The sequence below is a fragment of the Etheostoma cragini genome, chromosome 4, assembly GCF_013103735.1.
Source record: "Etheostoma cragini isolate CJK2018 chromosome 4, CSU_Ecrag_1.0, whole genome shotgun sequence".
NCBI classification, from domain to species: Eukaryota; Metazoa; Chordata; class Actinopteri; order Perciformes; family Percidae; genus Etheostoma; species Etheostoma cragini.
In genome coordinates, this window is record NC_048410.1 from 5802273 (window position 1) to 5828510 (window position 26238).

At 40.8% G+C, this 26238-nt stretch overlaps 2 protein-coding genes across 7 annotated transcripts; both read right to left on the reverse strand.

The window, feature by feature from the left end:
• Positions 1-2: 2 nt before the first annotated feature.
• On the reverse strand, positions 3-8480 carry LOC117942914 (SRSF protein kinase 2-like). 5 transcript variants are annotated; one of them, XM_034868720.1, is made up of 15 exons: positions 8353-8480; positions 6796-7067; positions 6608-6716; positions 6406-6493; positions 5747-5834; positions 5200-5306; positions 4885-5050; positions 4680-4705; positions 4504-4560; positions 3268-3598; positions 2948-3045; positions 967-1074; positions 776-845; positions 604-696; positions 3-517 (listed from the first exon to the last, which is right to left on the reverse strand). In XM_034868720.1, the coding sequence occupies exons 2-15, from the start codon at positions 6992-6994 to the stop codon at positions 333-335; spliced, it is 1725 nt and encodes a 574-aa protein (XP_034724611.1). In that variant the 5' UTR covers positions 6995-7067; positions 8353-8480; the 3' UTR covers positions 3-332. The 5 variants fall into 5 exon arrangements, with proteins under 5 accessions (XP_034724611.1, XP_034724612.1, XP_034724613.1 ...); XM_034868721.1 differs by lacking the exon at positions 8353-8480 and adding an exon at positions 8064-8080; XM_034868722.1 differs by lacking the exon at positions 4504-4560.
• Positions 8481-11181: 2701 nt separating this feature from the next.
• ccdc120 (coiled-coil domain containing 120) lies at positions 11182-25911 on the reverse strand. 2 transcript variants are annotated; one of them, XM_034868719.1, is made up of 11 exons: positions 25492-25911; positions 18870-18964; positions 18042-18172; positions 17358-17459; positions 17142-17262; positions 16970-17029; positions 16487-16640; positions 16224-16325; positions 13767-14804; positions 12863-12968; positions 11182-12802 (listed from the first exon to the last, which is right to left on the reverse strand). In XM_034868719.1, exons 2-10 carry the CDS (start codon positions 18916-18918, stop codon positions 12872-12874), a joined length of 1854 nt encoding a protein of 617 aa, XP_034724610.1. In that variant the 5' UTR covers positions 18919-18964; positions 25492-25911; the 3' UTR covers positions 11182-12802; positions 12863-12871. The 2 variants fall into 2 exon arrangements, with proteins under 2 accessions (XP_034724610.1, XP_034724608.1); XM_034868717.1 differs by having other exon boundaries at positions 11182-12968.
• Between the last annotated feature and the right edge of the window lie 327 nt (positions 25912-26238).

The window sequence follows — 26238 nt, forward strand, 5'->3', positions numbered from 1 at the left end:
TGATCTTATGTCTGTTTATTAAAATTCTGAAACTTTGTGATCATGTTTCAAGGCAGTTTTTCAGTAAGACAATACTTTTCTTTGGTCATTGCTGTGCCTGAATTAGATGTGACTTAACACACATTTAAAGACCAAGCAGCCCAACTGGTTAAAAGCTGTTATTTAGGCTAATAAAGCTCTATGAAAGCTGTGAAAGCCTTTTGATGCCAGCATCAGACTACTGCTGTATATCCCACAGCTGTCCAATTCCCGTGACCAGTGCAATGTGTGCCAGCCTGTTCCTGAACAGAGAGCTTGTCCACTGGGCTATGAAGAAAACAGAACTGGTACATCTAGAACGTGATCCAGGGATGTTTCAGACACTGAGCAGCTGTGGCTCTTTTCTCTGGCAGTAGCTCCAACATAGTCAGGAGGAACGAGCTGAACTGCATGGCTTCCTCCCGCCGCCACTCATACTTATCCAGCAGGATCTCAAACAAGCTCCATGGCTTCAGCTTTGAGATGTGTCGCAGTTGTCCTGCACAATGTATGAAGTGGATATCAGATGCAGGTAATTTGGTAGTATATTGAAAAAATAAGCCTTTAGTGTGTAGTGTATTTTACCTTTACGGTTGAAGTATTGTTTGGAATTTCTCCCTGACAGGGCGAACTGGGACGGAAGGGATCCCAGCAGCTCAATGATGTGGGCAATGTGATCTGAGATAAGACAGAGCGCATTGTAATATAAGCACATTTAGTTTAAACAAGAACAACAGGGATGCAAGGAAAAACAAACCTTCCTCTCGGGAGAAAGTGGCTCCTGATTGGGGATCGAACAAATAGTCCCCTGTGGCCAGCTCAAAAGCCTACAGAAAGCATAAAGGATAAAAGACGATGGGTGCGACACATCTAAAAAAGGAAATGCTGGAATGAAACATATTGAAAAACAGAGACGAAAAACGCATTTCAAAAACACAATCAGCTCACCATGCAGGCGGTGCTCCAGATGTCAGCTGGTGTGTCGTAGTCAGCACCAATCAGAACCTCCACAGAGCGGTACTGACACGTCTGGATGTCTTCAGTGAAGTGTTTGTGCTGACGACAAGAGAGATGAGATTTTAACGTTCCACTATTACAAAGTAAATTACCTGCATCCATGACTATTAATAAAGCTTCTTTAGCTCAGTGCAAATTAACTACAACTTGTTTAACTTTCTACATGAAATTAGATACTTTTTCTCTTAATCATTTGTACTGCAGCCATGCTAGCAGCTCTGTAAGGCTGTACCATAGATGGTTTAGACACCCCAACTCAGAGTTACTTCCTCTATCTGTGTCACATGGGTTTCTTGACTGCCACACATCTTTAGGAGACTAGCGGCAGGTCCCGAGTGTATTGATTCAATGGGAGAAGGGAACGTAAACAGATTATGACCAATTCTTTCGCCCCATAGTGACCAAAGTCAATACTGGACCAATTTTTCACAAGCCACAAATCTCAAGAACATTCTGACACTAAAATGGCATTTGTCAGACAGACACATCAGTACAAAAATAGCTTTGTGTGAGACCTGATTCTCAAATCAAGAACACATCCATCAGCCTGGTATTAACTAACTAATTTTCGTCATTCTAAGTATGGCTTTTAGCCCTGTAAATATCTAATGTTAACAAAACGATAGATATTATACAAATATAACTTTTCACACATGATCATTGTTGAGACATTTGACTAAAAACCACTAATGCAAACCTCCTGGTGCTAGCAGAAAAGTCAGGAGATCACTAAAGTTAGTAGTATTTATCCTCTGGGAACCCTGAATGTTGTTCACAATTTCATGGCAATGCATCCAATATTTATCTGATACTTCTGTCTGGACCATAGTGTTGGACATTGCCATCCCTAAAGCCACGGTTAAAAATGTTTTTAGAAAAAGGGAAATGTCACCAGAGAAAATAACATTGCTGTCTTTTTCTCTGCCAAATAAAACGAGAAGCATAACCACCACCGCATAGTTCTGAACTGCACAAGATTATACTGTATTTTCCTCTACAGCTACATTTCAAATCAGCCCATACAGTCTTGTCTTACTGGAAACACATGGCAGCTGTGTGTTTTTTACTGGAGGGCATGGTAAATACGGTTACTGTGCCCCACAGAAAACACCTGTCACATTTGGTTTTATAAAAACGATGGGAAGGAAGTGTTTTATAAGCTAGACATGAGGCTGTCATAATGGCTGCCTCAGTCCTATTCTGCCAGTCCCTTCAGCCTCATTCCCAGTGCCCACAGCCCCCTGCAGCCTATTTCCACTCATTCCCCGCCAGATTGTCAATGTTGCTTCCTGCTATGACATTGCTATCCAGCCACCTGTACCCTCATCTGAACATGCCTGCCCATGTCAGTATGCTTATGTATTGTCACTTTTTATTTTAAACCACTGAATTTTTCCTGGCTGTCTAGATTTCCCTCACTTGCCTGACAGTGGTCATTCAGAAAACATCTCACAATTTGCTTCATAGTTCCAAGAAAAATAACTGTGGTTCTTGATTTAAGACTTATCTTTTAGGATGGCCCTAGCTATATCTTGCTGAACAGATTTTCATTTTATTCTAATGTTATTTTTTTAACACTTTTTTTACCCCTCTAAGAATTTCATAAAATTTTCATTTGATTTGGTACACAGACATATGTTAATAAACCTGAACATATGTTTAGGTATTAATTTGTTGCCTGTTGATAAATATGAACTTAAAAAAAGAGTCTGATGCGGGATTCGGGTATTCTGCAAATTCACGTCCATTCAGAATGATTCTCACAATTTGTATTTTAATGAATAAATATGATTTATTTATTCAATGCTCTATTATGAAGCTAGCAAGGAGGTTTGCACTTACTGACATGTTTTGAGTGTGAAGATGATTTGTAGGTTTTCAGGTTTAGTTTGCTTGTTAAATAGTTACTCACCACCCAGCAGGCATTGCCTAGGTCAGCAATCTTGATGAGGATTTTATCAGCATTCTGAGGATTCAGTAGGTCCAGAAGTGCACTTGAGTCACTGATTCCTTAAAGATAATATGAAATAATGTAAGTAAATCAGACCAGACTAGACTTTGAGTGTACTGATAATGCAAGGCAATCTATATAGCAGTACTATGTAAATATTAGCTCAGGTAACACATTAACAAAAGTCCAGTTTTGTGTCAAAATATAAACTTTAGGTTTCCACAGGAGGAGGAAAAAACTGCTGATGCAAAGTTCACAAACATGAATGCCATGAGACTGACTACGGTGAGAAGATGGTGAAGATGTCTGATGTAATAACACTGATCTAGAACCAGAGACAGTAGCATCTATGTTGAGGTCTGGCCACGAGCCGATGGAGTCTTTCTGGCTGTGTGGAGCCAAACCCAGTCCGTCCTCCAACAGCAGTGTCTGCCTCCTTAATGTGGGGTTAGAGGGACAGGTGGAGCTACGGGGGCTAGGAGGAGCAGGGACATCAGAGAACGATACATGAAGTGTGTCTTTTTGATTGTAGGCAGATGCACGCTCCTGTCCTCGTTGACTCCTGTCTTTTCTTGTCAGTTGTTTGATGGGGCTTCTGGATACCTTGCTGGACTGCAATTGTGGGAAACAATCAGAGTTGAGCATTGAGTAAAACATTGAATAAATTGGGGAAGGAATTATCATTAATAAATGCATTTTGGAAGTGAAGCAAATCATGCATATTAAAGCCAGAATAAGTGGTATTTTAAAATGTTTGACTTTGATGCCCCCTAATGGTAGCTACAAAATCACTCAACATTACATGCACATTCTAAAGAAGTATTCTATGACCTTTTAACAACTTCTTTTACCAACATATTTAATACAGTGTAAACCGGATATATTTTTATATTTGAGACATGCATTCCCTCGCCACATTTTAAGGTGTTTTTTTGTTTGTTGATAATATCATCTGCAGTTACTATGAGCGGGTAGAGCTTTACATGATATCCATGTATTAATATATCAAGAATAAATTGTGAAGCTGTTACTTTGCTTGTTGTAAAACAGTTAGTTGCTAACAACAACTTATTTTGAAACCACAACAGTGGTTGTTGGAAGGACATCAAAATCTGCAGTTGTGTCCTCTTACAGAAGTCTACAACAAGCATCCTCCCCCACACTCCGACTTGTCCCATTCCTTTGAGCTACAGGAGCCTGTTAGTGACACAATAATACCACAAGAGCAAGCTAGTTTGAGTTAGAGCAGAAATTCAACTCACCTGTCACCATGCAAATTATAATTAGGAACTATTTCAGTACACTTCTTGAGCATCACAGTAGCAATCACATTAATCACAATCAACACATATCTCAAGTTTAAAAAGACAGTAATCTCACACAGTCGGTGGGGAACATGTTCAATCCCCTGCCTTTTAATTATTTTACAAGTCCTATAGTGAGTTCCAGGATTTGGATGTTGTCAAGATGGAGTTAAGAGGCTTAAGTGCAAAAGCAAAACACAACATCCATCTTACCCACTCCCCAAGAGTGTGGAAAACCCCAGTCAGCTTCCCCAACAAGTTGGACAAACTCTTGGGAGTCAAAGCAGAAACGAGGACATCATCATGTCATTTTAACAAAGCCCAACCATCCTAATAAAATGAATGAAATGAAATAGTATGTACAAAAGAATCGATTTTAGGTTGCACACCTGTTTTTCTCTGGAGTTTCTGTTCACTAGCAGGAAGCAAAAACATCAGCAGGGAAAAGAGCCACAGAATGTCAAATAAATCATTTTTTTCTTGCATTTAATCCAGAACACATCAATCAGCCTGGTACTCGTAGATTCCTGTGACAGATATTAATTTATAATCAAGGTTGTACATATATGTGATTGATAATGCAGCATCACTAACCTGTGGAGCTGGTGAAAGCAGAGGACACTGGCAGCTGCCACAACTTGGTGTTGGCCGCCAGGTTCTGAATGTAAACCTCATCCACTCTTAGGAGGATGTTTTCCGGCTTGATGTCTGTGTGGATAATCTTGCATTTACTGTGCAAGTAATCTAAACCCTGCAGAACCTGTGATAAGTAATGGAACTACAGTCACTGTCACTGCACTGCATGTCATTGAAAAGCAAAAATAGAAGATAATCTGTTCAAAAAAGAGCTCAGTTGGTGGGTAAAGAGAGGGAGGATGATTTCAGCTGGAATAAAGGGTTGCACAGCACCTGTCTGAGGATGCTCTTAACACAGGGTAGGGGAAGGCCAGTGTAGTTGGATTTGATGATCCACCTCAGCAACTGGTGGCCCAGCACCTCCAGAACCATGCACACATCTGGTGAGCAATTAAGGACCTTGTTTCATACTGTACAGTTTGGGTATTTAGAGTTTCTTTGGTATACAGTGCCTTACGAAAGTTTTCGGCCCCCTTGAACTTTTTAACCTTTTGACACATTTCAGGCTTCAAACATAAAGATATAAACATTTTATTTTTTGTGAAGAATCACCAACAAGTGGGACACAATTGTGAAGTGGAACAAAATCTATTGGATATTTTAAACTTTTTTAGCAAATAAAAAACTGAAAAGTGGTGCGCAATCCTGTCTCCTTACAGTCCTATCACTATGATTTAAGGATTTTGTTATGGCACCTGTTTGTCCGTGTGTAGGCATATTTGTAAAACAGCATAATTTCAGAACAACAGCTGAGAGAAAAGCCATACATGCACTGCAAGGTACAGAGTAGGTGATTACGTTGGGACATTATAAAAGATACGCTCTCCATTCACTCCAGTGATCCTGAAGTCATCAATGAGGTGCACAATGTTCTCACGTTTTGGATCTTTGGGGTCACTGTCCCTCACCTGATGGTCAAATAGAGTACATATGACAATATCAACAAAATGATAAAAGAATCTATAAAATGCAATACCACACACCAACTATTTTAAATAAAAGATCATGATTAAAGCCACAGTGTAACAGATGCTGGTGGTGTCGTATTGGTGCGATCTGTACTCCATCCTGTCTTTCTTTCTCTCTCTCTCACACACACACACACACACACACACACACACACACACACACACACACACACACAGTATGTACAGTGCATTATATCCCCCCCATCTATAATAAAATTATCCCAGTTTCTGATTATCCTCCCCCCATGATACACTTCTTTCAAAATCCAACGTGACTCTTATTAGAAATCTGGAAATAACATCAGAAACTTCATTTTTTGCCACCATTATCTGTCTCACGTGATTCTCTCTGCTCCACAACCATCATAGAGGGGACAGTATTTTTGTATTCATCAGACACTGAAACATTCTAGCCTGATCTGATAATTGTGCATTGTAAGATTACTCTAATATTACTAATAAAACAAACTATTAAGTATATCTTAAACAAAAGAAATGTGGTAACACTGACACATTTCAGAAGTTTGATCTCATCCAGTGCCGTCTCTGTGAATGTTTGAGCACTCTTCACAACCTTCAGAGCCACAAAACGCCCCTGCCTGCATGCAAACAATCATGGCAGTTAGTTATTATGTTTAAATCTTATTAGATTATCTGTATTATTCTCTTATCATTTTATATATGAAAAGTCAAAAGGTCAAACCTGTACTTACACCATATCCCAGCAGAGCCATACAGTAGAGAAGTGACCCCATCCCAACTTTTTAACCACTTGGTAACGGTCAACGAAAATCTCTTCGATCTCTACAGGGTAGTAACCACCTGCAACACAACGTACTGCGTGCATGAAAGACAATCTCTCAAACAGTGTGTTGGAGTTTGGTGGTGGAGTGCTGCCTACCAATGCCATAGTCTGCAGGATTCTCCTGTTGCTCATCACAGGATCCCAGAGGCTCAGGTGAATGACGATGTATCTGTACACCTGGAGGGGAGTGTACGGGTTTGCTGGGAGTGGGGGAAGGTTTAGGACTTCTTGCTGGTGGATTGGAAGAGCTGGCTGAAAGAAGGGCTGATATGGCAGCAGCATATGAAGATGACATGTTTAACTGGAGCCTGAAGAATTCGAGCACAGCTGAAGATGGGCCCAAATGACTGGGGCACTCAGAAGGAAAGCTGCAACAAAAAGACGTTTTCATACTTGGAAGGGGCTTTTCAATCATGCTGGCAGCTAGTTTATGCTTCAAGTCACTGATTACCGGAGGTTGTTAGCAATGACATTTCAAAGAGGCTGGAGATGTGTGTGTTTATTTTTAGCTGGATGAATGGCATGTTAACGTAAATAGCACCTGACACTGACACTGCTGCAACTGGACTCTTCCTGAGTGCATGGACTACAGTGTGGCCGTCACAGTTGTAAACATTAACGGCTGACAATTCTATTCAATTCATGTTCTTCTAAGGGATCTGACTAGAGCCATTATTAGTTAAGACAGTAACATAAGCAAAATACACTTTCAGTGTACTCAATAACTGGTAATTGGTGCCATTAAAGTGCTCATATTATGTTTTCTCTTTTCCCCTTTCCTTTATTGTGCATGTTATAGGTTTACAAAGTGAAAAAGCCCAATCTCCACCCCTTAAGGGACTTACCATCAGAGAAAAAACTGTTCACAACCTGTTTCAGCTTTATTGTAGTCCATCCTTTACTTCCGTGACAAACCTATGGTCACTTTGTAACACATTATAATGCTGCCAGGCTGCTAGCGTGGCATGCCCTCATTCTCATAGGCTTCTTATTACTAGAGTGACTCCCAACAAAGATTGAACAGAAGTGTGATGCCTCACTCAGTAGCTAAAACAGAGAGCTCAACACATAGAGGAGTAGAGGAGCTGCAGCAATGTGTAATACAACAAAAATACGTTTTTTTTTTGTTTTATAATTAAACCATGTAACCATGTTTTTGAGAACTTCAAACATTTAGAGCTAACAATCCGGAAATGGAATGTAACCACATTTACTTACACACTTTTCTTACCTACTCTTCCAGTTACGGTGCACCGCTAGCTGAACTGTTCTACATTTCTGCACTTCTTATATCGTTAGCTAAGTATTTTACGTTTACATGTCTTGTATTATTAAATGTATTGTGAATACCGCGTATAACTTATTTCTGTAGCTTTTGCCTCCCACCCATTGACTATTAATATTAATAATAATACAGTCTATATGCTCCCACCGCGACACCAACCCCATACGTAGGCCTGTATCTATACACCGCCAACTGTTGTTTTATTTTGAAGGTTTAAGCAGGAAGTCCAGTTGACTCTTCTGGCCTGACTAAAATCCGACTTCCCAAGTAGACAACAAATGGAACTGTAGTAGGCCAGTTTCTGGTTTAGTCTAATATTTTGCTTACAGTAAATACTCAACAGCATTAGAGGAGGCGCCTATACTTACCCCTGTGTGCGATATATCCAGTTTTATTATTTGTAACGGGGATATAAAACGAGCCTGGTTGGCACGAGGAGTTAGCCCGCGTGCTCTACCCCTCACTCACTTTTCTGTATGACTTAAGAGACACCTCGGTCCAAGAATAGCTGTCTGTTTCTGCTGCTGCTGTTTTTCAGACAACATTTAACACTGTAGGCTACAGTAGCTAAGGGCTATTTCCAGAGGGGCGAGGAGATCATTTATTTATTTATTACTTCATCTTAGACTTTCCTACAATCCAGTTCACCAAATAATTATGGCAGTGCGAAGCTTAAAGAAACACCACGACACAGAAGAACAATATTTCTTGTATAGCAATATTACAGTCACACAAACAGGGATACTAAACTTGGTTTGTTAGATTGCCAGGAGCCAGTTTATAATAAAATCTGTATCTGTATTGATAAATCAGATATTTTACTGTATTTAATAGGTCCTGGGCAGTGCCAAGGTCTTGAGACATGCAAACCTCCAACTGCTCTGGCGCCTGTCCATGGACAGTTGCAGCCCCCTTACTCTGATATCTCTCCATGCATGTAGCATACAGGTGCTGAGCATGTGTGTTCTAACAACAGAGTAAAAACATTGTAATTTCCCTTGTGGGATTAGTAAAGGTAGATATTATTATTAATCTCTAAATGGCCAGTAAACAGGAGGAATGGATATATCAGGCAGGATAAGGAAGGAACAATTTCTTAACTTTAGCAAAGCTTTACTGTTTCCACTATTACTGTATGTCATACAATAAAAAACATGTGTGACAAATTCTATGTTGATATCGACATGACACTTTATTTAGTAGAATGAATGCACAATCTCATACATACATACATACAGTATAGGGTAGGCCTATATAGTCTTATTTTATAGGCCTCGTTATAAAGAGAGGAGAGAAAGGGAAAACAGCTGCATTTAAATATTTAAAATAAAATTAAAATAATTATCAGATATTAACACATCACACTGCTGAATGAAGTGGTTTGAACACAGATTACCAATTGCCGCACTGATGAGAAAGAGCTACAGTAGCTACAAAATGTTATAGGTTCATAAATATAATATACCGTAGTTTGAATAAATTTGCCTAACTGATCAATTTATACAATTCATTTTCAACTTACAGAGTACATTATATGAAAAATACATTTACGACCCCCAGTGCACAGCAGTTTGGTCTTTGATTTCAGGTTTTAACCAGCTGGAGGAAGCTCTATGAAGCTGGATGTGAGGATGTGAACACAGACAGCAGAAGAAACGAGGTAACATTAAACTCTGTGCTACAGTTTGTAACAAGTAAAAACAATATCACTTATGACAATTGTTATTACATTCAAATGAGTCTTACGATGGCCAAAGATCAAGTACATTAAATGGGCAAAAAAAACTACAAATGTTCTTTCTACACTAAGATACTTTCAGTTTCCTTGAGGATTTCATGTTTTATTCTGATCTTTCTAAGTTCACATTGCAGAATGCTATGAAGTCTCTGGTTGCAAATTTAAAAATATGACACATAACTATTCTGATTTAAAAAAAAATATATACATATACATATGTATATATATATATATATATATTAACAACACAAAACTAAGCGTATGAAATTATGTGAAATTATTTCAAATACAAAAATCAGCCAGCATGAATTCTCAATAACAAATATACTGGTGTGAGACCTGCTCACACCTTCATTCAAAACTGCAGCAGCCCTATTCTGTTCACACCACCTACCTCATATTTTACAACCAATTAAATAGTACTCACTCGGGGGGGTGGAATAGTGGGAGAGGGAATTTAATTAATTACTTATCATGTGGTTTGTTTAAAAAATACTTTGTTAGTACGGGAATAAACAGATTAGCTTGAAACTCATCAGTACAATCAACGCTATATACAGACTAACATTCAGATAGACCTTCAGTAGATGTTAACAAAACTCCCTTCTTTTTTTTCCTCCCAGTTATAAACCCTGTCTACTGCCTGTCATTTCTCTCTGTGACAAATGTATAGGAAATTAAGGCTTAAGATGTTCATAAAGTGCTCCATATGACACTCAAGTCCTCCACAACTAAATGTAAAAAAAAAAAACTGATTTGATATGAGTAAAGAACTGTCATACAGTCAGGTGCTACTGTCCAACAGTAGATTTCACAACCAGGGTGGGAAATGAACTTTTTTGCACACCAGCCACAGTGACTGGTGGATGCCCAATTTTACCAGACACTTTATCCGCAATTCAGATTTATAAAAGAGAGTGCACTAGCATATTTTGAATTGCTTCTGTATTATTTTTGTATTATTCATAAATACTTTATTAATATAAGCAAATAAAAAGTGATGTGAAAAAAATGTAATTCTTTATTGCCACACTCTGCTCCTGGGGTCCCATCTTTGCCAGCTGTATGGCAGTGCACTTTATATGAGACTTGGATGGCTCGTGGTCTTTTATTGCCTCTAATTTAAGGTTAGTTGTTCCTCTAATGAAAACATTATTTGCATTTTCTGAATACGAGTAGGTTTGACAGTAAGTACAGTGCATGGACTGATCATCTGTAAGGTAGACTATAGCATATATATATATATATCACTGTCCATCGTCATAGTTGACTGGCATCACGATGGAGAGCCACCATCGTGAGGCCACGCCCCCCACCGTGTCAGACACACGCTAGTCCTAGTGGACGGGAAATGCCAACTGCTTTGCGCTGTCCTGCCCCTTAAGTGGAAACTACTTCCCCCCCTTAAGTACAACCTATTTGTAGTGAAACAGGCTCTCTGATGATGCTCTCTGTAATGTTTCTGTTTATTGAATGTGTTATTCGGTGCAAGTATTTGCTGTGTTCCCTCGGAAGGAATCAATGCACACCACTAGGCACTTGTAATGATATTTTGGACATGTTTAGAGGCTAAAACACGTTTAAAACTTGCCCTGTTTAAGCCTGTTGGTTGGTAACGCTAGCAGGAGGATAACACGGTGTATGCAGCCGATTGTTTTGGTTTTTCTTCCTACTGACAGATTTCCAAACAACACAGCTACGTGTTGAAATTGACCGTAATTCTCCTTTAAGTGAAAGTAGGCAAAGTTGTAATTTACTGTCCCTGTCAGCGGGAGCATGTTATACTGAGTATTCACAGAGGGCATTTAAATGTACGTCTGATCAACTGCCAATTTAGGGGACATCGACCAATCCTAGTAGGCTAACCATTCCCTCGTTTTCCCTTCGCAACAATGCACCACTTGTTCAAAAAATGACCTTCTCTTTTTCTTTACTTTGCCCTTAACAGTTGCTAGTGCTGACTCCGCGGCGGGCCTCTTAATACCGGGATACGTTGCCACATTTTTTGAACAGATGTCACAGACTAGCTCTGAAAACACTCCACCTGTCACTGTGACTGGTATACAAGACAAAGTCACCTGCCACTTTGAAAATGTACCCGCCATTGGCTGGTGCTAATTTCCCACCCTGTTCACAACAGCCCTCAGGTTTCCAAATTTCCAAAAATTGGTCTAATTGTTTTGTCACATTTATTTGCCAGCACTAAGGTGAATCTAGAAAATAAATGGAAAAATTCCAAATATCCAAATTTAGTGACATCGTGAACTGCTTTCAGTTTTTGACTAGACTAAGCTGACAAAGGCTTAATGCTAGCATTCCAGATTATTAGAAAGCACTTCAAAGTTTTCCAACCAAGGTTTAGTTTTGATATTAAAACATTTAGGCACTCCCATCTGCTACACCAGTACAATAGTCCATGGCCCATTTTACTTATTAAACGTGAAAAATACAAATGGCTGTGAAATTAACGGCGGATGAAGACTGAAGCATGTTTTTTGCAGTTTATACAGTTTACAAACACACATTCACTGGCATGTAATACTACTTTTCAGATGATGTGAGCTCATATGACATCTTTGTATATCACAAGATAATGAGCAATAAATTACCTCTTTAATATAGTTGTTCTTTATATCTCAGAAGATACAAAATAGTAATTTAGAGTTGTATATATTCTGTAAAAAAGTATATCTTGGGAGACTTGCCAGGGTTATTAGGAAGGATTTTACAGCTCGTGTTGGACCCGAAATATTGATATATTAAGTACAGCATGACCATATTGTTATTAGATGAGTCAACTCCAGTGCACATCCACATGAGAATACTGGGTTTGAAGTTCATATACTGGTGGGATCAGTTAGAACACGGGGAACTTGCCAAGGCTTTTTCACACTGTACAGCTACAGTTTGTCATATTTTCCAGTCTCTTTCTGCTGAGGTTGCTGTGTTTTGCTTTGCTGTTGAGGTCACATTGTATCAACTTGTGTGTGTATCTGTGTGACTATCTGAGTCTGAGTAAATGTGTGTGTGAGGCTACAGTGTTTTTGCTCAGATCATGTAGTGTGTGTGTGTGTGTGTGTGTGTGTGTGTGTGTGTGTGTGTGTGTGTGTGTGTGTGTGTGCGTGTGTGTGTGTGTGTGTTCTGCTGCTTCAGACTAGGGTGCCTGGGTCTGCACTGGGTTCCTTTGGGGTCACCTCTCGCATCTGTGGATGAGGAGTCTCCTGATAGAGCGAGAACTCCATCGACCTGTTGGGGAGGCAAGACAAATCAATACAGCACTCCACAAACACGAGCCAGGAAATGGAGGGTAAAACCACAGTGACAATACATTTTCATGAAATAAAGTATGAATCATGGCCAGGGGCTTAGAGAGAGACATCCCTAAACATTCATAAAATCCCTGTGAAATGAAGCCTTCTCTCATGGGCCACCTTAGGTGATCAGCAGACATCCGAGGCAGACAACAGCAGATGATGCTGACCATGCAAAATATAAACACAATCAAAAATAAAACAACCACAGTTGTAAAGGTCACAGGATGACAGATGGATTGGCTGCAGAGTGAGAGTAATAGCACCATGCAGTACTGTGTGACTGTATCTGCAAACATTTATGTTGGTATTTGTAGTAAAACAATAAGTATTCTTACAAAATGAAATCAGATAAAAGCACAATCTGCCGCTTTGAGTGCAGTGTAATTGTGAAACACAAAACAATGTACAATAATGAAATAATCATTGTCATTCCATTAGGCTTGGTTCTTTTTCAGTGTTTCCCATACATTGATATATTTGTGGCAGCCACACAATCAATGCTGACCGCCACATACTGCCGTATATTCTCTATTTCTCTCTCCTAAAATAGAACTCAACTGTGAATAGCTCCTCTGGGCAGATTAATTAATGCCATTAATTATTCTATACACAAACACTGTATGGTGTATAAATTATAGGTCAAAACATGGATGATGATCCCCACCTATATGATCGTATGACCAGGTGTAAAATAGACAAAACAATAAGATCAACAAAATCATATACTGACCTTCCATGCAGCGGGTGACCATGGAAGCTGGCTGACTGGGGTATCTGAGATCTGTGGAGGTTGGCTGGTTCCCCTTGAACAGACTGAGCCTGGTGCACCAGCGGGTGGGGGTGTGATAGACGAGAGATCCCTGCCTCGTGGCCCTTTGAGGCAGCAGGAGGATAGCCAAGGGCGTTTCTTAGGTACCAGTCCCTTAGTCCCTCTAGAGCCAAGGCTTTATGTAAGCTTCGCGTTGAGTCTTCTGGAGTTGGGAGAGAGAACTGTGGGGGTCTGCGGCTAAACGACGGGCCGGACAACTCGGTCTGGTAGGGGTGCAGGTTGGGGATGGAGGATGTGGTTGTGCCAGAAGCAGGCAGGGGAGACTCGTACGCTGACAGCAGGATGGCATCCTGGGATTGTTGCTGCAAAGGAATAAAGGGTCCACAAGATTTGGTTCTGGTGACTTTGACCCTACGCAGCTCAGCTTGGGACCCTCGGAGCACCATGGGGCTGTAAGGTGGTGCAGCGCTGGGGAGGTGCACCTGGGAATGGGAAAAACCATTGGCATGGGGAGGCACAGCCGCAGTGGAGGAGCGAGGGGAGGACATGTCCTGCCAGATCCTGCCTGTGGACTGGTACAGGTGGTGCTGCACTTGCATCCTCTGCTGTTTCCCCCAGATATAGTCCATCAATAGCTCATTGTAACCTCCACCAGCCCCTCTGTCACCCATGGACAGACGCATTTTGGCCTGGTCCACAGAGCCATCAACATGTCTTTCAGGGCTGCCCAGGTGAATGTGTCGCAACTTTCCATCAGTCAGTGTCTCTGAGCTCTTGTAGGGCCCTCCTCTGGGGGGCATCCCATTCCTGGGAGCAGGATCGTCAGGGAGGCTTGATCTATCCAGCAGGGCCTCGGAGCTGTTACTGCGCCTGGCCCGGGAGCTGTAAGGGCAGCTTCGGCGGTCAGAAGAAGAGCCCTCCTGGGCCAGGGGAATCATATAGGGCACATCCAGGCTGCCAGACCACTGCTTCAACACATTACCACCTGACGCATCCGACCTAAAGCAGAGATGAGCACAACAACAGCTTCCATTAGAAAAGGACTCTGAGCAACTATGGATAAAGAAAGGTTACCCAAAGCAATTTTAATCAAAACCATGTAAATGCAATTTAAAGAAACACGCCGACTTATTGGGACTTTAGCTGATTCACCTTTTCCCTCACAGTTAGACATGTCAATACATACCCTTCTCATCTCCATGTATGCTGTAACTCTGTCTGACACACCCAGCATTAGCTTAGCCTAGAAAAAGATCCTGCAGGTAACTGGTTCCAACTGGCTTCTGCTCCGTATAGCTGACAAAATTACGCCAACATGTTCCTATTTAAGTGTTGTGATTTGTATAGTCACAGGGTGTACAAATAATATGAGACAAAGATCACATGAGACACAGCCATCTTCTAAACGCATACTAACTGGGAACTATATTCTCAGAAAGGTGAGGCACTGGTACTTCTGCTACTTGGGCGGAGTGATTTGCTCGCCGCACCTGAGAAGCCCGGTCACGGAGCAGAGAGTTCTCCTGGAGTTTGCTCAGAGTTGGAGTAATAGAGTAAACAATTACTAGACACTAAAAGCATAGTTTACAATCATGGGTGTTCGCTGTATTGGAAAGAGCTGCAACAATACCAAAAAATGTACTGGGTGAATTAGGGCAGAGAAATCCTCTGTGGTAATGACAAATATTTTCATTGTTATCAAGCCTTGCCATCAAAGGCAATACCTGATCCCACTCGCTACAACAAAGGCACTTGTTTTCTGTCAGCATAGGTTGGTTCCACATATACACCACCCGTCTGTGTTTGTTCTGATTCTCTCCTCGACCTCAGTCTATTCTGCATTTTGTCTATCAGCTTCCAAAATTTGTAACTCCTCGTCTGTGTATTCTGGCTCAAAAAGAGATGGTCCTGGATCTTGATTCGATACCAAGTAAAAATTCTCACACAATTCCTCAAAGTCAGCCATGATCCCCAGTCTGGCTCACTACTAGCTAGCTATTCACATTGGTTTTGTTGACGTAAGTAACTGTGCTTTTCGGTGTTGCATTAATCACTCCGCCCAAGTAGCACTGCTTCGCCTTTCTGATTATATAGTTCCAGGTTAGTATGCGGTCAGAATGTGGCTGTGTCACATGTGACCTTGTTGTTTGTACACTCTGTGACTATACAAATCACAATATGTAAATAGGAACATGTTGGAATTATTTTGTCACTTATTGGGAGCAGTAGCTAGTTGTAACCAGTTACCTGCAGGATATTTTGCTAAGCTAAGCTAATGCTGGGGGCGTCAGACAGAGACCCTGACTCTGTCTGCCTTTAACTAAATCATTAAGCCATTTCCAACCACACAGTCATCACAGAGGGACGAAGCTGTAGCTGTGCTGCATCAGACAAACAGCAGCACTGTATCATCATTACCTGACGTGAACGCTGATTGGAGCAGTTCGGGCCAACAGAGGAGTAGCTGGTACACTTCTCCCTTCAATGTTAGATGCACTTCTGGGTAAAGAGTGAGTTGGGCTGTGAGAAGAAAACACAATACGACATGGATGTATTTACCATTCATCAATGAAAACAATTATGATTATGTAGGCACACATATAGTGTATAGTATGTTCACACTCAGACACATCAAGCAGACTGCACAGCTTGCAGTATGGGGCCACTTTAAGTGAAAGTACCTGACAGAGCTTGTGACAGAGTTGCGGCGTGTCCTCATCTCATAGTAAATCTCGACTGGCGACAGCTTCCTGCTGATCCTGTGGTCAGGGCTGCCCACAGTGAGCCGGGGCTGAGACAGAGAGCGCTGGTCAGCCGCCACACTGGGAGAAGACTCTTTTGGGAGAAGAAAAACAAAGAAATCTTTTAATGAAGCCCACTCCCTGACAACAAAGATATGATCCCTTCCATTAACAGCAAAACAGGCCAAGTGCTCTATTAGTTTTTTACAAATAACTTGTGACTGCATATCCATTTTCAGTGTCTTAACATAATAAATACAAATGAGTCTCCTACACACTTAGCGTTAGTGATGTATTTTGAATGTGAAAAAGGTTGCAAATACATGAGCTAATTCTACTGCCTACTGCGTCAGTTAAGCTCATAATAAATATGGATATACAGTATTCATCGGAGATTGTTTGTTCTGTACTCAGTTGACTCACCGTTGTCATGGGATGTTGAATCTGACATGGAGCTTGTACTCTCTGACATGACAGTGTCTTCTGAAAGACAACAAACCATCCAGGTCACAGATGCTTGTTTTCTCACTTATACCAGATGAGGCATTTTTTGTGTGTGCGTATAGATGTTCTTTTAAGCACTTTTTAATTGTACCTGTGTGACACCCCCGATGAACTGTCCTCTTGCTATTTGGGATATTTCGTTCTGATTCTGAGTGTCTGTACAGAGCACCAGTGAAGATGGCTTTCATCTGCTTTCTTTGGGCAGCCTCATCCTGCAGCCAGGGACAGCCAAGCGTGTTAGACCACAAGTACACACAGCGGTATAGCTGCTGCGTAAACACAATTAATATTCAAGGTGTTGACTTACCTCTGTCTTGGTGTTGGTTGCCAGGCCAGCTCTGCGCTGCACCAGTGGGGGTTTCTCTCCCGTCTCCAGGGGGAAAGTATGTGGCAACTTCCCAGTTAGCTCCTGCAGAGGACATTTATTAGCTCCCAGTTACTAAAATCCATCTTCTCACTGGCCTGTGAGCTCTAAAGTGTTACATAAAATGATTCCACTTAACAGATTACTTCAATAAAACCACCACTTTAATAGTTGACTAAACTGAAATAGATGCCAGAAATAATGTTTCTATTATAATTTGCCTCTAAAGCAGAAACAGAGTAACTGCAGTGACTCACATTTCTAAACTTCTAACTAAAAACAGCCTAGACAACTTGTGAATCCAAGAATAGAGCACACAGAGACAAAGCAGTTAACTATACATGCACCTGAAAACATAGGTATGTTTTAAACAGCGGTTGATGAACAGCTGAGGCAGCTGTGGCTACATTAAGACGTGCTGACAAGTTCTCTGGAGAAATCAAGCAAATACTAATATGCAACCCATTTCACATGAGAAATATATAATCTGCAATAGGTTGCTGTCTATTTGGTAAAAAAACACAGTAAACAAATGAACCACTGTCGTCTAAATACTTGAGGTGTATGGAGTGAAAATGTTATAGCCTGAGCCACATATGTTTCTAAAGTGAAGTGAGAGCTACTCACTGCTTCCTGCAAACAGACTTGTTTGAGCTCCCCGACTCTGGCGGTGAGGAGGGCCTCCAGGGCTTGCTTCCTCTCTTTCAGAGCTGCAACCCTCTCAGCCTGCAGCTTGCTGTCCTGGCAGCCTTGAACATCTACACAGCACAGAACATGTGACACATCTTCAAAAAGAGTTTTAGACATATTCTATCTATTTCTACATTTTGTATTGTCACACAAAAATACCCAAACCAACAATGACTATAGTATAGTCAATGTATCCTTATATACCTTTTTACCCTCTGTGCTACTGAGCTGTATTGTATAGCTCTTATTATTTAAAAACTTCTCATTGAGTCACACTGTTGTACTGGGTGACGTGTTCCTCTATTACCTTGTGGGTCAGTACACATACATCGTTTGTGACCTGTATTCTTCAGTAGGAACCAGCTGGCTTGTGGATGAGAGCCACATGCAGGTTAGGGAAGTCAGAAAGTTTTGAGACACGGACTAACACATTGTGAATGATGGACTTCTCCTTTCCTTATTTTAAAAAATCTTGTTAAATTTAAAATGCAGTGTTGTGGTTCCTACTGTTTTACAATGATTTCTTTTCAAAATGTCTAAAGTTATGTCTGCAGTGCTCTGATAAGATTATCTGACAGCTGTGGCGACAGTTCATGGACAAAAGGCCTTCACACGTACAGCTGTTTTTTCAGCTGGCTGTTACCTTGAGAAAAACACTTTTGTTTCCCTTCTATTCCACTGTGAGAAACAAAACACAAGCCAATCCAGGCTTGTTTAGAAAGAAAAGTGCATGTTTTTACACCGTTTAAACTCATTGGAACTCACCAGGATCCCCCAAACCCATGGATGTGATCAGATGTCCTTTGACCTCCATGTGATGTAATTCTAGGGACTTTACAAGTTCCCAGCCCCGCTCTCACCTAATGAAAAAGAAACATCATGAGATGCATCAACAAAATGTATTCAGGTTTAGATGCTTTCTTCTGTTGAACCTTCCAGTATCAGTAATGTGTTTTCTTGAGGTCTAGAGTCAATGGTTCCATTTCTAGTAGGGCTGCAGAATATAATTGACTTTTTATTGTCATTACAATGTTAACTGCTGCAATATGTACATATTGCGAAAAGTCTCAACACATTGCGATAGACACTGTGAGTTGAAAAAAGATACCAGTACAAAAATAGCACTTTAAAAAAATTTAACTGTGATTCTTTTTATTGGTACCATTTATGCTAATTCGTTCAGGAAAAGAATGTTAGAAATGATTTCCTTTATTCTTTTTAAATTCAACAATCAATTTGTTGTATTTTAGCGGAATACTGAAAGCAGTAAAAATTGCAAAACTGAGTACACTTTAATATTTGTTAATTTCTCGCAAGTAATATTGCTATTGCAATATTCATCAACGTTATCGCATATTTTCCTTATATGGTACAGCTCTAATTTCTAGTAAATCAACAAAAGAGTATCATGGGGGTTTCCTAGATCAGATTACAACAGGTACCATCAGGGGGAGCCACTACACCTCTGTTCAGGTGTCTAGAGCTGAATCATTGAAAAGGTGAAAAACATTACTAATACAGCTTTAAATAAAAGAATATTAAAACAATTTTAAAAAATTTCTGTGACAGTAAAATATACGTATACATACATTATACACATACATCTTCAGAGACCCAACGAGCTATAGGTCAATCAGTCACACAGTGTTCAGTAAACATGATGTATTCTCAGAGTAGCAACATCTTCACTAAAAGAACTATAAATCGCAGATATGACATATATAAAGCCATATTAATAATATGCATTTAGATGCTTTTATAAAACATATATAACATATCAAAAGTTCAAAAAAGGCTGACGATCACTTCCCTAGCACCTTCAAGCATTCTAAAAGTGAATAATACTCTAAAATTAGCTCTCAGATACAATTAGCAACCAATTAATTTGCAAAGAGAAGGAAATGAGACGGGATAAGTAACATTAATAATGTATGGACAGAAACAGAGAGGGAGAAACCTAAACCCTGAGTGTTTTATGTCTCAAGAGCTACTGGTACAAAAGAGAGGGAGCCAGAGGAATATAGCCAGATCAAAGTGATGGAATAAATAACAGAGGCACGGTAAAAATGCAATGTACAGCAGAGTTTCCTCTTTCCTGCTGTCATAACTATCAAGGTTTACATGATATTCACTTTGTATGGACTTACGTTTACTATGTTTAATAGATTTTTTTATGTCCGCTCATCTGGGACTGTACTATTGAAAAGGAAAACAAATAGTTTTCCTAACAATGAATACGATCTCATTATAAAAGACAAGAAATGCTCCTTTCACTTGACTGAAACAAATGAGCAATGTTTCATGTGCACTTTTCCTCACATAATGGAGGTTCATTAGAAACAAAGCCTCTTCCCTAATACCCAATAGAGAGTTGACATCCAAAAATAGCGATCGCATTTTCTGCCAAAAGCCTCTCACTCAATGCTGCTCACAAATTGCTGCCATAAACAAGCATCTTGCCACTCGACTAAATCACAAAACGACTTAATTCAACCCATGAAATTTAGACGGAAGGCCTCAAGGGCTGAATAAAAATTACCCATCCAAAGACTGCTTCTGCCAGCATCATATCTTTCAGTCACTCTGAGCAGCTGTCTCAAAGCTCACAATTGACCAGCTTTTTTGGGGTACATTCTGTTTTCCTTACTCCAACAAGAAATGAGGCTCACTTTGTGTGAAGACATACTTGAAATACTTGTACAGAGTTTGCATTGCTTGTCCTGGAACTGAACCATTAACTGCTGTTTGTTCCCGTGTGTGTGAAAACCCCCAGCATACTCGACCTCCCATTGACAGACAAGTAGGAGCCTTTCACCCGTACAAATGGCAGAGTTATGACCGCCGCACAGACAAAAAACTCATCACATGAACCCTGTTACATAAAACTGAGCCTGTGATAATTAGATTTTAAGTGAATCTTGAAAAGTACTTTCACCTGGGAATGTACAAGGCAGTGCCATGTCAGTTCTCTGCTGAGCAGTAAACCCACTGAGAGAAGCCAGGCAGAGACATTTGGTATTCATCTGCATGGTCGCCAGGCAGCTGGAGCCAAAAGGCTGCCATGCCTCTAAAGAATGGCTTTGTCCAGCAACCAAAACATTTGCTTGGAAGCTTGTTGCTGTCCTTTTCACTCTTTATAAAACTAACAATCCTTTGAATTCTGAGCTGTGTGTTACCTGATGTTTCATTGTTGCTACTAAACTGCCACAATATAATCATTTAACGTGTTATTATTTAACTTTTGAAGAGAGTGAAAACACATTATTCTTCTTACAATTGGTAAGTTCAATTCATTAGCAGTAAAACCCAGCTTTTGTTGCCTTCAACACACTCAGGGGTTTTACTGCTACAGCCTTACTTGGTCTGGTATGACCAGTATCTAATGTTAGCAAACGTAAATATTGCTGTTACTATGTCAGTTTGATGACCTAATAACTCAACGTACATCTCTATAGGACGATACATACCTGTGGCATCTAAATGAAATGCATCAGGATGTGCCACTGCTCTATTCTCCAGCATCAACGCACATCCACTCTCTGGAAAAGCAGCAATTTTATCGCATTCAACATATCCTGACTACTATACCTTCACCGGACATCAGTTGACTTATATAAAATAATGTTACACTCCACAAAACAGCCAGTGTGTTTAGGTGATTACCACTATCCCTCAGTTTCCTATTGTTCAGCAAAAATTATTATAGATAAATCAAAGCAGAAAAGGCGCCAACTATAGAATTAAAATTGAAAGTAAATACAAAGAAAAAAAAGAAATCTCTGCAAGAGAGCTTAGCAGCAAATATACATCAAAGCACTCCAGGCTTATCACAAACTCAAATATCCCTTTAAGACAAGTCTGAATCAATCAACTGCAAAACCCTCTAACCACTACTGGGTCTAACAAAACCTACACCTGAGAGTGTGTCAGTCAGTGGTCTCACTGGGTGAAGTCAAGCACTAACTGCTTAAACATCTGGTGCACAGATGTGTGCAGAGGTACAGGTACAACAACACGAGACCGCATCACATTCCAGAGAGAAGCCTGTGGGAGAGATGGCGGGACAATGAAGTTTCAGATAAACAGACTCTCAGACAGCAGCATCAAAGCTGGGATCAGAGGAGGTACGGGTACGAGAATTATGAACGCAACGCGATCATCAAACACATGTTGACTTTACATGTGTAAGAGGATGAGGAATGGGCTCTGGGTGGTGGTGTAGATAGCACTGTTGGAGCCATGTTGATTAAAACATGAGCTCTGTGATGAGAGTGAGCTGCCCCTGTGCAGCGGGCATCACACGAATGCAAATCAGCAACGGGTTTAACATTCAAGTCCAAAGGGCTAAACACTGAAGCCTGTAAGGTAAGTCCAATCCTACCGTATCCACGCCAAGGAACTGTACTGATCTTGTTTCATCTTAGATGTCATACATATTAGATCACAACATCCATAGCAAAGCTAAATTCCTACAGGCAACAGTTTAATATCCAGTTTTCTTATCCCTTGATAAACACGAGACCTCCCAGCCCTTCAAGAGATCCACTCTCTCTGCTGTCAGCTTTTATCCGGCCCAAGAGTCCCAGGAAACTGGCTACTGCTGTCAACAGAATTTATATAACAGATATAATCATGACTTACAGTACAGTATGTTTTCATATGTAACAACAAATGCAACTGCAACAATGTCAAATCTGTCGCAACTGACAAAGGATGCACAATATTCTTGTAAGTGTCTTTCAACAGGCAAAAGACGGGACGTAAACGAGCAGCTATAATATCACCTTCAGCCCAGGTGAGCCCGGAAGCCTCCATGTTGACTGGTGGTGTTGACACAGCTGCTGCTGTAATGAACTTACACACGGTAACTAGAGCAGGGTTACAACTATGTATCTGAGGAGTCCAAATTAGGCCAATAGTGTTGCAGACTTGGTAGCTATATCAATATTAACTGTTGCCACGTTGGCTCTCAAAATGACTTTAACGGCGTGCCAGGACAACACTTCTGTCCCTTGCTTATTTGTAAGAGAACAGCAATGTGACCTTCCTCCAAACACTCTCACTGCATTTAATATGAAAGTCCAAGGATGTTACATGCCCGTTGCTGAGTTGTAATGATGAGGATGAGGAATATAAATGTCAACGTCTAAATGTTTTTAACCTCAAGGAAAACAAGGGAGACGGGATTCAGGTTTTGATAAGATAAAGAGATCAGTCAGGGTCAGACATACAGCTGATTCAGACCAGAGGATTTACTGAACTACGTCTACCTGACCAGCCCCAACCAAAGGACTGTAGCGGGCTTACCCCCTACCCCCTTACACTAATATGATCTCTTCTTGTGGTCTCTATATCCATGAAATACTGATTTATAACACGCTTATCAGCACATAGCAGGGCAGCTTAGCTCTGACCGACCAATCGTATGGCTCACCATTTCTCCTCCGTGGCCTTGACGCTTACCTTTCCACATTTGACACAGCTACCGCGGGTGAAACAAAGCAATCTTGGTGATTGCTATCCACCTGGATTCTGCTAAACTGAGGTGGGGGGGAGTAATAAAGAAAGGAATGCGGCTCTAACATCGAAGGGGATTATTCCTATGCATTTAGCCTTTTGCTCTTTACACCTGGAGGGATTTCTGTACATATTCCAAAGTTGCTTTTATGGTCCACTGTGTCTGTAATCTACCTTGTTTGGTTATGGAGGGAGTTCAGGGCTGATGATGTGCACCCGCAGCAATACACTTACATTCATTACTACATATGCATAACAGGCTGATACTTTTTGTGTGTTTCATCCTTGTGACTTAAGAAATGTGGGTGAATTCGCTCTATTATCCACTAAAGAGAGCACTACTGCTCTGGTGTATTTCCCACACTTGATAAGATCTGGGATTTGGTTCCCTGAGCTTACACACTAAGCACCAAGACACTTTAGATGAGGCCAAAAGCATATTTTTATTTTAAATCCATGCAAATATAAAAGGGGTTTGCTGAACGGTTCTGGATTCAGATCACACACACACACACAACTAAATCTGCGTGCTTGGCAGTCAACTACAACTAAACCAGATGCTCAAAACATGTCAGTCAGTGTCTTAATTGACTAAGGGCATAATAAAAGAAGCCGTGTCAACCTTGTTGTGACAAAATGGCCAAAGAATTGTGTTTCCACCAAACTGGGTCAAAGTCCAATTCCATGGTGTTTGATTGAATTGTAACACTCATAGTAGCATGAAACCCACATGGAGTGCTTTACAGAAATGTAGAGGGCCATGCTACCAATTAGAAGACAACAGCAAATGGCGAGGAGAGAAAGCGAACACCAACATGTGTGAAAATCCCCCTGAACAAGACACCAAGCATGAGTTGTCTTTTAGCTTGCTCTGCAATAAAACAGCTACACCAAACCTCTTTGCAAATGTCCTGATGGTCAAAGAACTCAAAGCCCCTGCAAATGCACAAGAACCCCAAAATAACAACAATCAGCACTTTCAAAAATGCTTGGCAGCAAAGTGGAAAATCCTCTTCGGAAAACAGAGAGGTGTTTCCCAGGTACACCAAGAAGAGGACTAGCTGTGAATTACCCTTAAGGCGGTGACTGACCCACACAACAAGCACTTTGGGATTTTGTTTTTCAGATCCGGACAGACATCCTTGTTCAGGAATCTGTTAATAATAGGGTTTAACGCTGCTGCATTAGGACGAGCAGTATTCATTAACGAGAACAGCCAAATCTAAACGTGCTTCTGCCTATTTTGCTCCATAACAATGCAGTAACAGGGAGAAGTTCCGGTGTATTCCCAAAAAGCATGACACAGATTTTTACTCCCGTAAAGCTGCCCATTTGAATGAACGCAGATGCTGTTGCAATCCCGGCATGTCCTGCCTTTTAATGAACATGCCACACAAACATGTTCTTCTGTTTCCACGCGCTGGAATAAACCACCAGCACACATGAAAGAGACATATTGGATTTCATTTCATACAGCCCTTGCGTTTTATTTACTGCCAGGCGTGTTGTTTAGCTCAGCGTGGAAAGCATAAAGCATGTGTTCCCACATTACGCCAGGCTTCTGGGGCTTCGCCCTCCTGCATCTGCATACACGTTGCAGACGGCAGCATCGGTTAATGAAACACACTTAATGAATGGTAGGCTAGTAGGCTAACATATCACAGGTGTGTCACTGACTGACACGAACACAACCCGGTTTTACGTTTAAGGTAAATGCACGTTCAAACAATATATATAAAATAACGTATTGTAGTATCTTATGGAGACCGAGCTATTATTTTTATTAGAGAATGTAGGCTGTGTTGGCGGTTATCCATTAATGCGCCCAGTTAGGAAGAGATGGACATTTTAAAGCAGAATCCGCTCTTACCAGAGAGCATGACCGATGCCTTCGGAGGTCTCCATGGTCCTCTGTAGCAAAACAAAGCCGAGAAAAATCATTCCTGCCTGAGACCACAGGACGAAATCCTCCCCTGAAGAAACCTTACTTAATTTAACGTGTGGTAATTCGTAATACACGAAAGAAAAAGCCCCTCGTTCATGGTGGCTTTCGTATCAATTGTAATTCACCAGCAGTCTCGCGACCTCCGCTGTGTCGGAGCCCTGCGCATCTCAGCAGCCCTGCTTCCAGAAAGAAGAAAGGTTTCCCTTCTGCACCGGATGAAAACCCTCTATTTTACACAGCCAACTGACTCAACGCTGTCACAGCAATGATGCCCCTCCCAGATGGAACATGCCTTCAATGTGCGCCACTTAATCCTGTCATGCAAATGTTGTAAACCAGTTGTTGCATAGGCACGCGCACAATGACGCTGCTAAATGGAAAATAGAAGAAAAAATACATTTGTGTGTGTGTGTGTGTGTTTGTGTGTGTGAGAAGGGGGGGAAGTGTTCCTTCTCCCTACGCTTATACATTTAGTGAAATTTAGACAATTAGGTACTGTGTGCACATGTCATAAATGTTGATTAATGTGCATTGTCATAAATAAACACATTTAAAAACCAAGTGAAAACACATTTTTAGAAACCGTTTTAGCCAAGTCTCACATTTTGAGACCTATCTCCACGTGTCCTTAATGACTTGTCTGGTTGTAAAGCTTTAGTGCCTAACTTTTTT